Raw genomic sequence first — 13,876 nt, forward strand, 5'->3', positions numbered from 1 at the left:
AATTAATTATTATTTGTGATGTTAGAAAATAATTTCTGCAGTACCGTCAGTGGCCAAATTTGATTCCGTGCAGAAGAATCAATCTTTGAAGAACATCTCATAAAACTATTGATCCAATTCTGATCAATATTCAGAGCATAATATATTCCGAAATAAAATTATAATCTTCAGCAGTCACTTCTCTAACCAAAATGCCCAGTGGAAGAGTTGCAACTACATAAATTCATTGATTTTATGTCAATATATTTGTCTCGTAGTGGAGGTGGATTTGTAGTAAACATATTTTTGTTCCTTGAGAGCGGCACGTCCTAAGGGAACAATATTTCTCACATCCTCCCGATTTTTAGCCCTAAGTTCTGAATTCCAGTCGTTGAACAAGAAAAGTAAGATATTTCATCATGAAAGAGAAAATGGTATCATTCATACAGTTTCTATTCAAGGGTGTTTTCACTTATTTGATGTCTACTTTATTAAGTTAGTGCCACTTTTCTGAAGCATGAAAGCATGAAAAGCTACAGTCTTTATATGCTCCCTACTGTTGTAATTTAAACAGTTTAGAGTCATGGCACAGTATGAGGCAGAATGGAAGCCAAAATGAAGACCTTCAGCAGCTGCTTACAATGATTGAAACATTCAAAATTTCCATTTACGAACTGTATAAGCTTTGTGTTATTGAAACGGTTGCTTGCGACAAACCTTCGGAATCTAATTGGTGACGAGAGGTTGAGTGCTCTATCTGTTCTGTCCGAAGAGCTTGCAAAATCTTTGGATTTAAAAAAGGTTGTGGCTGCTCATATAAACAGACGTATCTTATTTTAGTTTCTTGCTGTGGCTCATTTTCGCTTTTTAGCAACAAGTTAGGCTCACTGTTTACATAGAAATAGTGTTACTCGTAGTATTTATATGAATATCCAGCGAGTTGATAATGTAATGAGTGTTGATTCTATGATATATTTTGTACTCTTCACATGAATAGTAAGACTGATATTATTCCACTCAATAATGGCTTAGGAAAAGAAACAATATAATCATTGCATTTTATTTGACATAATAGATTCATGCCTAAAAGTACTTTTGTATATGATGGAACAAAATACAACATCTCATTGATTTATCTTGAGTCCTGATTGTAAAATATGCAAGTGGTAAAATTCTACTCTAAAAGTATGAAGTAAGTACATTTTAGTCGGTATTAGTTAGCCCCCCCGAGAATTTGATTCGGAAATCTGTAGCCCCCCACTTATTTCAGGCTGGCGCCGTCACTGCTTACATGTATGATTTGAAATAAAATGGTCCAATTAATTTACAGTATTTCCAATATAAAGTTATACATAGGTCCACTTTCAACAAATAACTTGCCTAATTTAACTGGGAAAGAATACATTTTAATCATCATTTTTAAAACCCAGACATTCATCTCCAGAGCAAAATGAAGTCACTTGAAACCTCTTCCCAATCAGAATCTTATGTCCTCACACAACAAATCGTCCTCTGTGCCACTCTGTTCATAATGCCACACCAGTTAAATGATTTAACCAGTCCCTTAGTTTTTGCAGCGTCCCATGAAGCTTTGACCCATTCACAAACTTCCTTCTTCCTGATGGTGTAACCTGAGTATCGGTGTATAAGACGCACCCTCATTTTCAGATTTATTTATAAAGGAAAAAAAGTGTGTCTTATACGCAGACAAATATGGCAATTTGGCTTAGGAAATATGCATCCAGAAGGAACCAACATTTAATTTAAAAAACACTAAGGAGCTTACAATCTTAGTGTCGACATTTCTGGATTATTCCATGCTATTGCCACAACATATGAAATTTACACTTCTGAAAATGGAAAGAAAACCGAAAGTTGTTACTATATTTAATACTATTACCAGAATGTTACTTTTGCTGTAGCATAAGTTAGCATGCAGTTATATTAATTCTTAAATTCCCTGTACACACCTACTCACCTTTAGTCGTAATGTTCATCTCTCTCTCTTTGGTGGAAGTTTTGTGGAAATAGCAACACTTGTTAAACATGGACCTGGTATAAGAACAGAAAAAGAACTCCAATTTGTCCAAAAGTAATGGAACTTGGAATTAATTACTCATACAGGGTGTCTACCAAAATAACATCCAAAATTCTTGACTTTTTCATTTTTCTTAACCGTTATTTATTAAACCCCTCCTTAGGTAAAGTTGGGAATTAGCAATTAAAAAATTAATATTTATTTAATGAAGACTCCCTACCTAAAGCCAGTGGAGATGTAAACTGAAGCAGTATTTAACAAGAAAATTAGGACTTGCTTTCTTTATCTATAAATGGGCTGGGGTCCTGGGTTCAATAACTGATGGAGTCACATACTGGTTGAGATTCCACTTTAAACTGTACATCCAATCCTGATTAGCCTTTCTGTGCATAAAGTGGAAAAGAACAAATCATCAAATCCTATTAATGCAACATGGTCTGATTTGGCAGACTAGCGAGGCTCTGGTGTCTGGACTCACAGCCAGTATAATCTTACGTGGGGCTCGTCAAGTCGTTCCTATATATTTGTGATTGTCCGTTCATCCAGCTTATCTTCCCACCATTCATCCTCATCTTCGCGATTAGTCAAAGGTGCAGAAAAGTGAAGTAAAATAAACTAAATCAATCAATCAATCAGACATTGTGATAGCAAAAATGCGTGACTACAAGTACAATTTCTTGACTTTTTATTGACTTCTTGACCCACTTGTCAATCTTTACTTTCATGACTGGTAGACACCCTGTCATGTTATTTATAATTTTCTGGTTACTAAAATAACATTAGCATTTAAGAGATACCATACCTTTTGTACAGGAGCTACTGTCGTCCACCCCGTTCATCTCCGCTGTCCGTAACTCGATCTGGCGCTCGTAGTAATCGGCCACGGACATCTCACCCGCGTACACAGCTTTCTGCATATTCGTTAAGCTCTGTTCCCTGAAATTGCCCTGATTGTCCATTCCATATTGAGCCTACAGGGAAAAAGGGCAACTTTAGTGGGCTTCTCGATAAATAAAGCACACAATATCAGTTAATCTTTCATACTTAGAATAAAAGAAAAATGGCTCCAATTCACTTTAAATTAGGGCCAAGATGATACTGATGGTACTCACAGATATCGGAAGCTATCTTGTACGCACAGGTTAATGCCTGGTCAACATGAACACCTACATAAAGGGTGTGTCACAGGAAATGGACGGTTTTCAAATGGAGAATTCGAAGCAGGGTGAGGGGGTAGAAATGGAAGTAGGGTGGCGTTGAACTCGCTCGGCATTGCCATTTTTAGCTCAGTTCGGATCGGCTCAGCGTGGCAGCAGTAATGTCTGTTGTTTCAATAATAGACTTGTTACTTTTCACAAAACTGTTGTTTATGAACACAAGATGCTCCAATGTCTACAGCGCCATGACTGCAACTGACATTGCACGTACTGCTGTCACGATGAGCCGATCAGAACTCAGGCAAAAATGGCAAGGCCGAGCGTGTTCAATGCCACCCTACTTCCATCTCTACTCCCTCACCCTGCTTCGAATTCTCCATTTGAAAACCGTCCATTTCCTGTGACACACCCTTTACCTTAACTTGCAACGTAAAATGAACTCAACTTAATACACAATAATGCACTTCAATCTGATGCTTCTATTGTGGATTTGCCCACACACTGAACAAACTTGCAAACAAAATCACAACAAATAATATTCAGAATAATAAAAAAATATACTCGGTACTTAACAGGAACCTTGATTTTTTGCAAACGCCAAAAACATGTTTATATTTGTGCGATGGTATGTATTAATCACGTTTTATATGGCTTCAAAATCATGAATTAACATGATTTTCATACATAATGCATTTCCTGTAGCTTTGGTCAATTTCAACACATCTGGCACCTGAAAAACTAAAAACACTGCAAAATCAAACATTCCTTGCTTTTACAGGGCGGCACTCTAGGAACATGATAACATTCAAGCAGAATTCCAAGTTTTGAAGGCCAACATTCCAAAAATTCAAGAGTACAACCAGATGCTATCTCTATTTCACCTCACCCCCCCTCCACACACACACACACACACACACACATTTATTAACGATATAAAGGGGCTGTGTGATGACAATGTATCAAAAATTCTAATTGAATTCAATTAAACAATTTATATATTTAAAATATTTAATTTACGAGGTGCATCCAGAAAGTAAGTTTCCCTATTTTTTTTCCGTGAAAATAAACATAATGAGCCGTGTAAATTGCACATGCGCAGCAGAGCTAAGACGTATCAATCATATGCCAGGCGGACAGATCCCGCCCGGCGCCAGTAGCGAGGCAGCAGTGGTCCGAAGTGGAAGCTCGTATTCCTTCTCCCGCCGCATGCCAGTAGCGAAGCAGCAGTGGTCCGAAATGGAAGCTCGTATTCCTTCTCCCGCCGCATGCGAGGTTCGGTCGGTGATAAAGTTCCTGAATGCACAAAGCATTGCGCCAATTGACATTCATCGTCAGTTCTGTGAGGTCTATGGGCCAAACATTATGAGTAAGCAGATGGTGCGTCGCTGGTGTCAGCACTTTTCGGAAGGTCGTCAAAGTGTCCATGATGAAGAGCGCAGTGGGCGTCCGTCCCTCATCACTGATGATCTGGTTGAGCTGGTGCAGCAGCGGCTCGTAGGGAACCGTCGCTTCACGATTATGGAGTTGAGTAGCCTTTTTCCGCAGATATCGCGATCCGTGTTGCATGAGATTGTCACGCAGCGCCTGCTGTTCAAAAAATTGTGTGCCAGGTGGGTGCCGAAAAACCTCACACCCGAACACAAAATGAAACGTTCAGGAGCAGCACTGACATTCCTGCAACGGTACCATGATGACGGTGATGATTTCCTCGACAGGATCGTCACGGGCGATGAGACGTGGATTTCGCACTTCACCCCGGAAACCAAGCAGCAGTCAATGCATTGGCGGCATAGTGGATCTCCGGTCAAGAAGAAATTCAAACAGACGCTGTCGGTACAGAAAGTGATGTGCACCGTGTTTTGGGACAGGAAGGGCATTTTCCTCATTGATTTCCTCCCCAGAGGTGAAACGGTGAACGCTGACCATTACTGTGAAACACTAAGGAAATTGCGACGTGCCATTCAAAACAAGAGGCGTGGCATGCTTACTGCAGGTGTTGTGCTCCTCCATGACAATGCTCGTCCACATATGGCTCGGCGCACAGCAGCTGTTTTGACGGAATTTGGCTGGGAGTAGTTTGATCATCCACCTTACAGTCCTGATCTGGCTCCCAGCGATTTTCACGTTTTCTTGCACCTCAAGAAATACCTGTCCTCCGGTGAGCGTTTTGGCAACGACGAAGAGCTGAAGACGTTTGTCATGCTGGTTCCATTCACAGGCGGCAGAGTTCTACGACAGTGGGATCCAAAAGTTAATACCACGATACGACAAGTGTCTTCAATTCTGGTGGTTGCTATGTTGAAAAATAGCTGAACCTTTGCTGTACCTGTTGCCAATAAATGGTTTCCTGAAACTGTGTTGGTTTTTTTTTTTAAAAAAATAGGGAAACTTACTTTCTGGATGCACCTCGTACATTAGCCACATATACTCAGACTTGAAATATATCTACAAAAACAAGTCACAAATGTTAACGGATATACTAATCCACGAAAAATTGCAACTTTCTTCTCCTTCCTCGATAAAACTTAAAGCTAAATCGTGAAAAAAACTTACCTCAGGGCATTTTATGTATAAATTCAATCAGATTTGGATTAATAAAAGTTGCGACTTTTCACGTCCATGGAGGAAAAATTCATGTATAATTACTGGACCCAATAATTCACACAGAATTCCCAGTGAGTAATCACCCTGTTCTAGAACTTTGTATTTTAGCATTGTATAAAAAGTAAAATAAATGTATTTGTGAATTAACAGTGAAAAACTACAGGAATGGTTGATATAAAAGTCTGGGTCCTTCTATTGAGCTGTAGTTAGCCAATATTAACTTAATGATACAAGTTAAGCCAACTTCTAAGGGTCAGCACAGGCCAACGTCTGAATACCATATTTAAGTGTGTATAATGCGCACCCTGGTTTTTGATGGGGAAAAGTGACAAAAAAGTTTATCTCGTGTATAATGCGCAGTATAATCAAAGTTCAAGAAATGGCTTTCTTGGTTGTAGGTCGTAAACCTGTTGATATGCCAATTAAGAGCTAGTGACATCATACCTATTATTGTCAAATTTTTTTGACGCTGTTGCAACATTCAAAATTTACCTCAAAATGCTGAGAAGAAATGTAGCTGTAACGAAATTTTCGCTACAACTACAAATTTTGTAGCTTAGATACAGCTACAGCTACAAAATTTGTAGCTAGCTGCAGCAGAACCACTACAAGTAGCACGCTACTTCACGCCACTGCAAATAAGGAGCAGGCAAATTCCCGCCAAAAGTGTGTGCGTTGCCAAGTGGACCACCGGAAGGTCTCCTTTGTGTGCCAAAGAGTGGAGATGGGAATCCATTTGGACAAATCCAAATTTGTCATCATGACCTGTAGTTAACTACCAGCTTCTCATACCACAAAGATTTTTGGCCATCCACACACGTTAGTGCCATCTTGGAGCCTGCAACAGCAACGTATCTGTCCATACCCCCGTGAGCCACATGTTATGCGAGTGTAAGAAGTTCTGAGTGTATAACAAACATATGCCCCAGAAGAATAGTGTAGAAGTCAGTTATGAGCCAGAAATGTGTAAGTACCAAAGTGTTTTTCTTTGTTTTATGTGGGAATGTAAACATTTGTGATTCGTGCAAACTATACATCCCTTGTGCACAATAAAGATGTCATTATAGAGTAATCTTGATCTGGGTTCTATTATTTTAGTGACTAATCTCTTGCATTGCCACAACTGCACTATAAAGTAACGAGGCACCTGGTTCTTTTGACACCAGTGTGCGGAGTCTCCCACTACTGCTAATTGAGAACCTATTGTATGGTTTGTTCAGCGTTTGAGTTAATTCGTGCTAGCTGAGCAAAAACGAACTGCATCAGGAACCATCGCAAGTTAAGTGTATGTCAAAATTAAAGCTATTTAGAATTCAGAACATATTTTGTGCTTTGATGCTAACAATTTGAAAAACACAGTTATGTAAAAAAAGTCAAAATTGTGCCTTTCACATAAGAATGACGAATAGTGCTTCGTGACAATGTCTTTCGTGAAAAGCCCTCGGTGATTTAGGGAAATAGCCAAAAGCTGGTACTTGCCACACCTCCCAATAACCACAGCCATCTAAAGGTGTTTTAGGCCTGGCACGGATGATAATTGCTAGCTCTGGCTGTCTATACGGGTTATTAAAGCAGTGTCACGGGACTAAAGGGAGCTCCACACGGCCAGGAGACTACCATGGAAACATAGTCATACCTATCAACAATCAAATAATATATCACTATAATACATTGAACAATAACACTAGAAATTGGAACCAACTCATTTGAAAAAGTTGAAAATTTTAACTAGTTAGGCTCTTTACTGAAACATGGAATGTTACGGAAAGAGTTTAGTATTGGTTCAGAATTTTTGAAAGAGAAATTCTGAAAATATGTGGACCAGTACAGAATCTGGAGAATACAAAATAATATAGAATTGGAAAATCAAACAAATGGAGCAGATATTGTGAGAGACATTCAAGTCCATGGCTAGGACATGCACATGATTACCAAAATGAATAACGTACCGGAAGCCAATAGGAAGGGCAAATTACGATCGAAGGACGATATAAATGAGGACTTTGTAAGAAATTGGAGGGAATTAGTACACAAGAAGTCACAGAATGACTTTGTTGAGAACGTTAAGACTCATAAATGGTTGTAATATCAATGGAAGAAGAAGAATTTAATAAGAAATATATTTTTAAAAGAGCCGCAGTAGCTCAGTCGTTAGGGCATCTGACTACCTGGAGGAAACTCTGAAGGTAAAGGTGGCCAGGGGAGTGGTGCTGATCACATCACTCCACCCCTTTCAGTTGTGGTCAAGAAAGCATGGGGCCCTAACTCCACACCCCCTGTAAGCCTTCATAGCATGGTGCAAAGCACAGGGGAGCACTTTAATTTCTTCACTTATATATTTTTAAAAACAGATTCCAATGGCATTTCCTGTTACATTATTTAAGCCAAAGAATAATACATCTCTGCTTTTGTTTTGGTGTGTGAGAAGCAGTTATACAAAGAAGGTGTGTAGCTATAGCTCTTGAAATGGAGGCATGTAGTGAGCATTCATCATGGCAGTTTAACCTTTCGGCAGATATCAGACAAAAACAACATGACAGGCAACAAACGACAGGGGCCCCTTCAGTCTATTAGCAAGCATTCACTGTGCACGAGCATGAACAAACATCTGACTGAAACAACACGATGCACGCTATTGAGAAAATGGCTTGTCATGTTGCTTCGGTTCGAAACCTTGCATGGATTACCAAGTGATTGCTTCCATGTGACACACGCCTCTCGTTGCCTGTAATTTCAGTCTGAAAGCTCTGTGCTGGAACAAATCAGACTGTGGCTTCCATAATATCCCATACAATTGCATAAATTCAATACTTTAAAGTGTTCCGTGACTAATTTTCTAGCTGGTGCAGACATACGATGGGGCCAGACTCTCCAAGACCTGTCAAGATGATGTCGAGAGCGAAACATGCCTCTGTAACACTTGCATAATATTCTAAAAATTTAGCCAAACCAAATCTACTTTACTATGCTAGATCTGGGATGTAGGGAGGGTGGGACATTAGCTCCAAGCTTATTTCTTTCAATTTTCTGTACTGTGCACCCAGTTCTATGGGGACGGGCATAGCCATGTTGCAGATGTCCTGTATGTCACACGTCCAATGTTCAGACAATGTTCAATTTCTCATTCAGTTATCCTCCTGTCACTTTGCATTCAGTCTGTGTTGTTGAGCATGGAAGCTGTTTTCGATCTACGAGGCTTATCAACAACGACTATGTTGCCATATCTAAAATGTTTCACCCACCTTTCCACTGTACTGTAACCCATGCAGGCATCTCCTAAGAAATTCTGTAAAAGCTCCAACGTTTTCAATAACAACAAATTTCATGACAGCACGTTGACGAAACAAACTGTCTGTGGATGCCATTTTTCTCATACCGACAGCGTAAGCGTGCATGCGCCAGCATGCGGTTCGTTCAGTGGACAACGTATAGCCGTACCTGCCATACATGCGGTACCGAAATGGTCAAAGTCCGAGAGCAATCAAACAAGGCTCATGACTTTCAGAATGTGCCTTGTACATCAGTATTGTTTCAAACCCTACAGGCCAAACAATGCCTTCAAAGGAGGGCAAACTTCTATTCTGTTAAACTGTCAATCAAGACAATAAACTTTATTCATGTAAAGTTCCCCATACATGTAGCACCATGCCAAGAAGGAACATTTAGCCCCACATACTCTTGATCTTGGCCATTTTGGTCTCCTGCATGACAGTCCGATTTCCTACCAACCAGACCACTGTGACTCCATTCAACATTCATGAAATAAATTTAAAAAACATTTTTTTGTAGAAAATTGTCAATCATTTTCCATCAATTTTGCATACCAGTACAAAGAACACTTGATTTTCAGTATTTGGATATGTATTCCAAATTCCCAAAATTTTCGAGGTGCTACATGTAACTTTACATGAATAAAGTTTATTGTCTTGATTGACAGTTTAACAGAACAGAAGTTTGCCAGTGGAAACTGGGGATGGATGATATCGGAAAATTGATATCGCAAAATATCGTCACAGACGATACAATAGGATATGTTTATCATATCGTGATATCAGCAATATATCATCTCCATGTATTGTCAATATATGGCTGACATAATATATATCACTAAAATATTATGATGATATATCCCCAACACGACATATATCGCCAAATATCGTGACAATTTATCATCTCGTTGATATCGCCTGGATGATATATTGCCGAACACTAGTGGAGACCCTGCCAGTAAGCAGAGCATCAGCCCCTTTTTATCCTACCCTAGGGCAAGAGAGGAAGAGTCTTACCCTCAGCATCTCGAACTCCCTCTGCTCCCTCAGCCTCCTCACTTCCCTCTCCTTCCTTTCTATTTCCCTCGCTAGCATCCGATCGCAAGACATGTCTGGAGTGACTGGAGACACACCTGAAAAGCACAGCATCATAAAATAGAATCAACCCACATAAAAAAATGGAAAAAAGCAAGGTTGTTGGATTTAAATCACTTTAATTTTTAGAATAATGTACATTTCACTTTTGGTGAAAGTACATTAATCTTGTAATCATTCAATGCTCTCAGATACTCTAACATTTTCAAAGGAACAAATTATGGATAAGCTCATACAAAAGGAAAATATATGTAAACTGTAAACAGATTAAATTTCTGTTGCTTTGAAACAGAAAAATTGCAGATAAGTTGCTTAGAATAACATACAAAATATTAATCACTTTAAACTCTAAAAAGTGTCATTATCATTAACCTCTAAGTAAACTGTTGATAATATTTTGCAAACTATAATTTTAAAAAATGTCTAAAATTCTCCAATATACGGGATAAACAACACATGCCCTGAATCAAAGGGCAGCATTAGGTCAAGAAAACCCCTAACTTCTGTGAAACTATGCAGGCAGTCTTTTGCCACACGCAGATCTTTTCATATACAGGATGGCATTCTATCTGTGGACTATAGAAAGGAAATGTTGATCAAACATACAAACGTTGATGACAAAAACAAACATACGCACTGTGCCAAAAAAGTCAAGCAATTTTATGTGTTTTTTTTAAAATCACAAACTGTGATTTAAATAAACATAAAACATTCAAGAATTATAGTCTATCTCTGTAATCTCTGGGGCAAGACTATGCATAACGTCAGAGAAGGGAGGAAATCGAGTGGGCGGAGCGAAGCAGTACACACTGCAGCGAAGGCTGGTAACTGCAGTCAATCCCCTAAATGCAATCCCGTTCAGTCTCGCGTGTTCATTGGTAACCCTGAAAAAAGTAATTCCTCACAATTATCAGTGTTACCATCTTATTAATCATAAAACTTAAATCATATTACATTTTGTGTGAGGTATTTCGTGATTATTACATTTTATCTCTGATCCCAGGGAGAAAAAAAAGAAAACTGGTGCATTTGAGGCAGAAACATAATCTACATACAATGTCTTATGCAGAAGATGCTGCTTGGGAACTATGCAATGTCTTGTAGCAGGTGACACTTGACCATTTCCTTGCAGTATAAGTTGAATATTGTTTAACTATTTCTTTCCTAACATCATTGTTACTGGTGTACTGAGCAAAGTAAGTACAACATCCATAACAATATCGTATATTCCAATTTTAACACATTGTAGTTTTTGTAATTTTGTCTTTCTTTCACCTCTTCTGATTTTCCCTATGTTATTCCATATAGTTGGACGTCAGAGCCTTTTTGTAATTTGCCGTCTGCCTCAAATTATCAGCATGGAAGAGATTTATATGTAAATACATATTTATGTAAGGAGCCGAGATCAGTTATACTTTGCATTATCTTTGCGCATCATGGCACGTAGATTTGAAAAATTCAGATTTAATTTTCCATATTTGTATGCATATTATGTTTTGGTGCATATTTTACAAAATTTTAGTTATTTCCATATTTCAGAATACTCCATATTCGGGCAATAACAACTACATGTCCCTTTGTGACCGAAAGACGTGGTGAAATTCTTACGAATAATTGGCAAAGTCCGAAGCATCATTAAACAAACAAAAGTTTACGACCTTTTTTATACCTTCCATACAAGTTTTCTGTCATCCGAACATTTTTTTTTCTAAATTAATACCTCCCAACTGTTTAATTTTGCTATTGTAAAACCATGAAATTCCTTAAAATTGTTGTCAACAATAGAGAATGAGAGCTCAAGCATTGGCTCCAGGTTGTTACAAAAGTTATTTTGCCAACGTTGGAAGAGAGTTCCAAGTCGAGAAGCCCATTGCTAACCCCACCCTCGCTACTAGTTGGTGCCCGACAGCAGCACCAGAACCAACAATTCTGTGGCACACGTACGGGATTCACTTCTGGTTTATCTTCAAGAGTGTCACGGTAATATTTACAATAGCAAGACTGTATTTTGTGTCCATATTTAACTCCATATTTTGGTGAAAATAACTAAATATTTATTTACATATTTAGCACATTTTCACTACATATAAATCCGTTCCCTGATTATCAGGATTCTACCGTACACCCACACAGAGGTATGAACCAAGATGAAAACTGTATTCTGGCATTTCTGGTAATTTACCCTCGAATTTGGAATCTTCTAATTTCCACAATTACAAAAGAAGAAAAAAAGGGGGACTCCTGGCAAGTCTGCCTCCACCTGCATACTTTCAGGGTATGTCCATTAAGTTCTGGTGCCTTTAAATAAAAACCAGGGCTTCAGTTTTCCTTGAATAGCAGTTCTCACATTCTTGTGTTTTTAAACTTTATTTGAGCTTGAAAAAAGTTAGGGGAGAGGGGAACACTGCATCTTATCCTCAGTTCCAAACAAGCACTGTTTAATATCATAGCCGAAATTACCTTTCTGGTTGAAGTGCTCCTCTATATGTGCTGCCATCTCTTGACTATCCTTGAATCCAGACATGCAACACACTGGGCAGCTCTCACTTGAATTCTCAGCATTTGGCATGGCTTGAGTTGGCTGGAAAATACAACAAAGGATTACTCCTTGTTCTGTTACTTTACAATAAAGTTGCAAACCGATAAAAAGCAATATTTTTTTTTAAAAAAATGGAATTTTTGGCTTTTTACCAATTACAGCTAACCTACTTCACTTGAAGTTACTGTTATGAGTTTACAGGTTTGTACTGACATATTTTACAACTAGCTAAAATAAATTTACATGATGTAGCAGTAAAGAGGCAGATATTGACCAATCCCAGTGGACACATATTGCATAGTGGTTGAGATACAATTTTAACTCTAGGTTACCGGAGAGGCCTTGCAGGCACAAAACCTTATTATTTATATTTTACACTGTTTGAAAATAAATTACATTCGTTTCCTAGAATGTTCTGAAAATTTTTCTTTATTACTTTTGCTTATAAAAACATAAATGTACTTAATGTAATTAAGAAGCAAAATGCACTTGGTGGGCATATCAGGCGCCATCTTTGAATATGTCTCATTCGAGACACTAATGCCAGTGACAGTGTACAATTGGTTGGTTGTGATGGTAATTATTGTAATTATGATATTTAATAAACAACTGCAATTCTGCAAACTAAAAAAAACATTAATAAAAATTATTATGGATAGTCTGAGTTTTGGTGAATGATAAAATATATGTGAGAGACTCATGAAATAATTGGTTATCATTTTTTATTAATGATAGTAATTTTTGTAATTATTATAATTAATAAATAACTGCACATATATAATCAGCAAAGGAAGCAGTGATTCAATTATAAAATGATTTCTTGAAATTTAGTGATAAAACACAAAGTGTTGTCTGTGAGCCACCCCCCCGTATGTAAGTTTTTCCTACGGCACGGGTAAGCTAGGGTTAAAATTAAACGTGAAGTCCTAATGAGCACATCTGACCATGAAATTGAGTTAAAACAGGTTTTTACATGTTTGTGTCTGAATTTAAATGTTGATGTCATAAAATATGAAACAAATGTTAGTGATCTCACTTCGCCTCTGTACCAGACTTCTCAGGAACAGTGAATAAGATGACTGAAAACGTCAAGTTTCCCGTTGCTAGAGTCGAGGATATTTTCTCAAAGTTGGCCAGGTGTAAATACTATACGGTTATTGACCTTCAAATGGCTTACAGACAATTGGAGCTTTCT

The 13,876-nt window shown here is 38.2% G+C and overlaps 1 protein-coding gene across 6 annotated transcripts in view; it reads right to left on the reverse strand.

Moving 5' to 3' along the window:
• LOC145997497 (uncharacterized) overlaps nucleotides 1-13,876 on the reverse strand; it is a 78,721-nt gene that overhangs the window by 34,597 nt on the left and 30,248 nt on the right. For all 6 annotated transcript variants that reach the window (XM_083134613.1, XM_083134612.1, XM_083134608.1 and 3 more), the window contains 3 exons: nucleotides 12,603-12,723; nucleotides 10,065-10,180; nucleotides 2,820-2,988 (listed from right to left, as the gene is read on the reverse strand). In XM_083134613.1, coding sequence (XP_082990739.1) covers nucleotides 2,820-2,988; nucleotides 10,065-10,180; nucleotides 12,603-12,723 — 406 coding nt within the window. The remainder of the gene's footprint in view (nucleotides 1-2,819; nucleotides 2,989-10,064; nucleotides 10,181-12,602; nucleotides 12,724-13,876) is intronic.

This window comes from Lepisma saccharinum, chromosome 13 (genome assembly GCF_977018435.1).
Source record: "Lepisma saccharinum chromosome 13, izLepSacc3.1, whole genome shotgun sequence".
Taxonomy (NCBI): Eukaryota; Metazoa; Arthropoda; class Insecta; order Zygentoma; family Lepismatidae; genus Lepisma; species Lepisma saccharinum.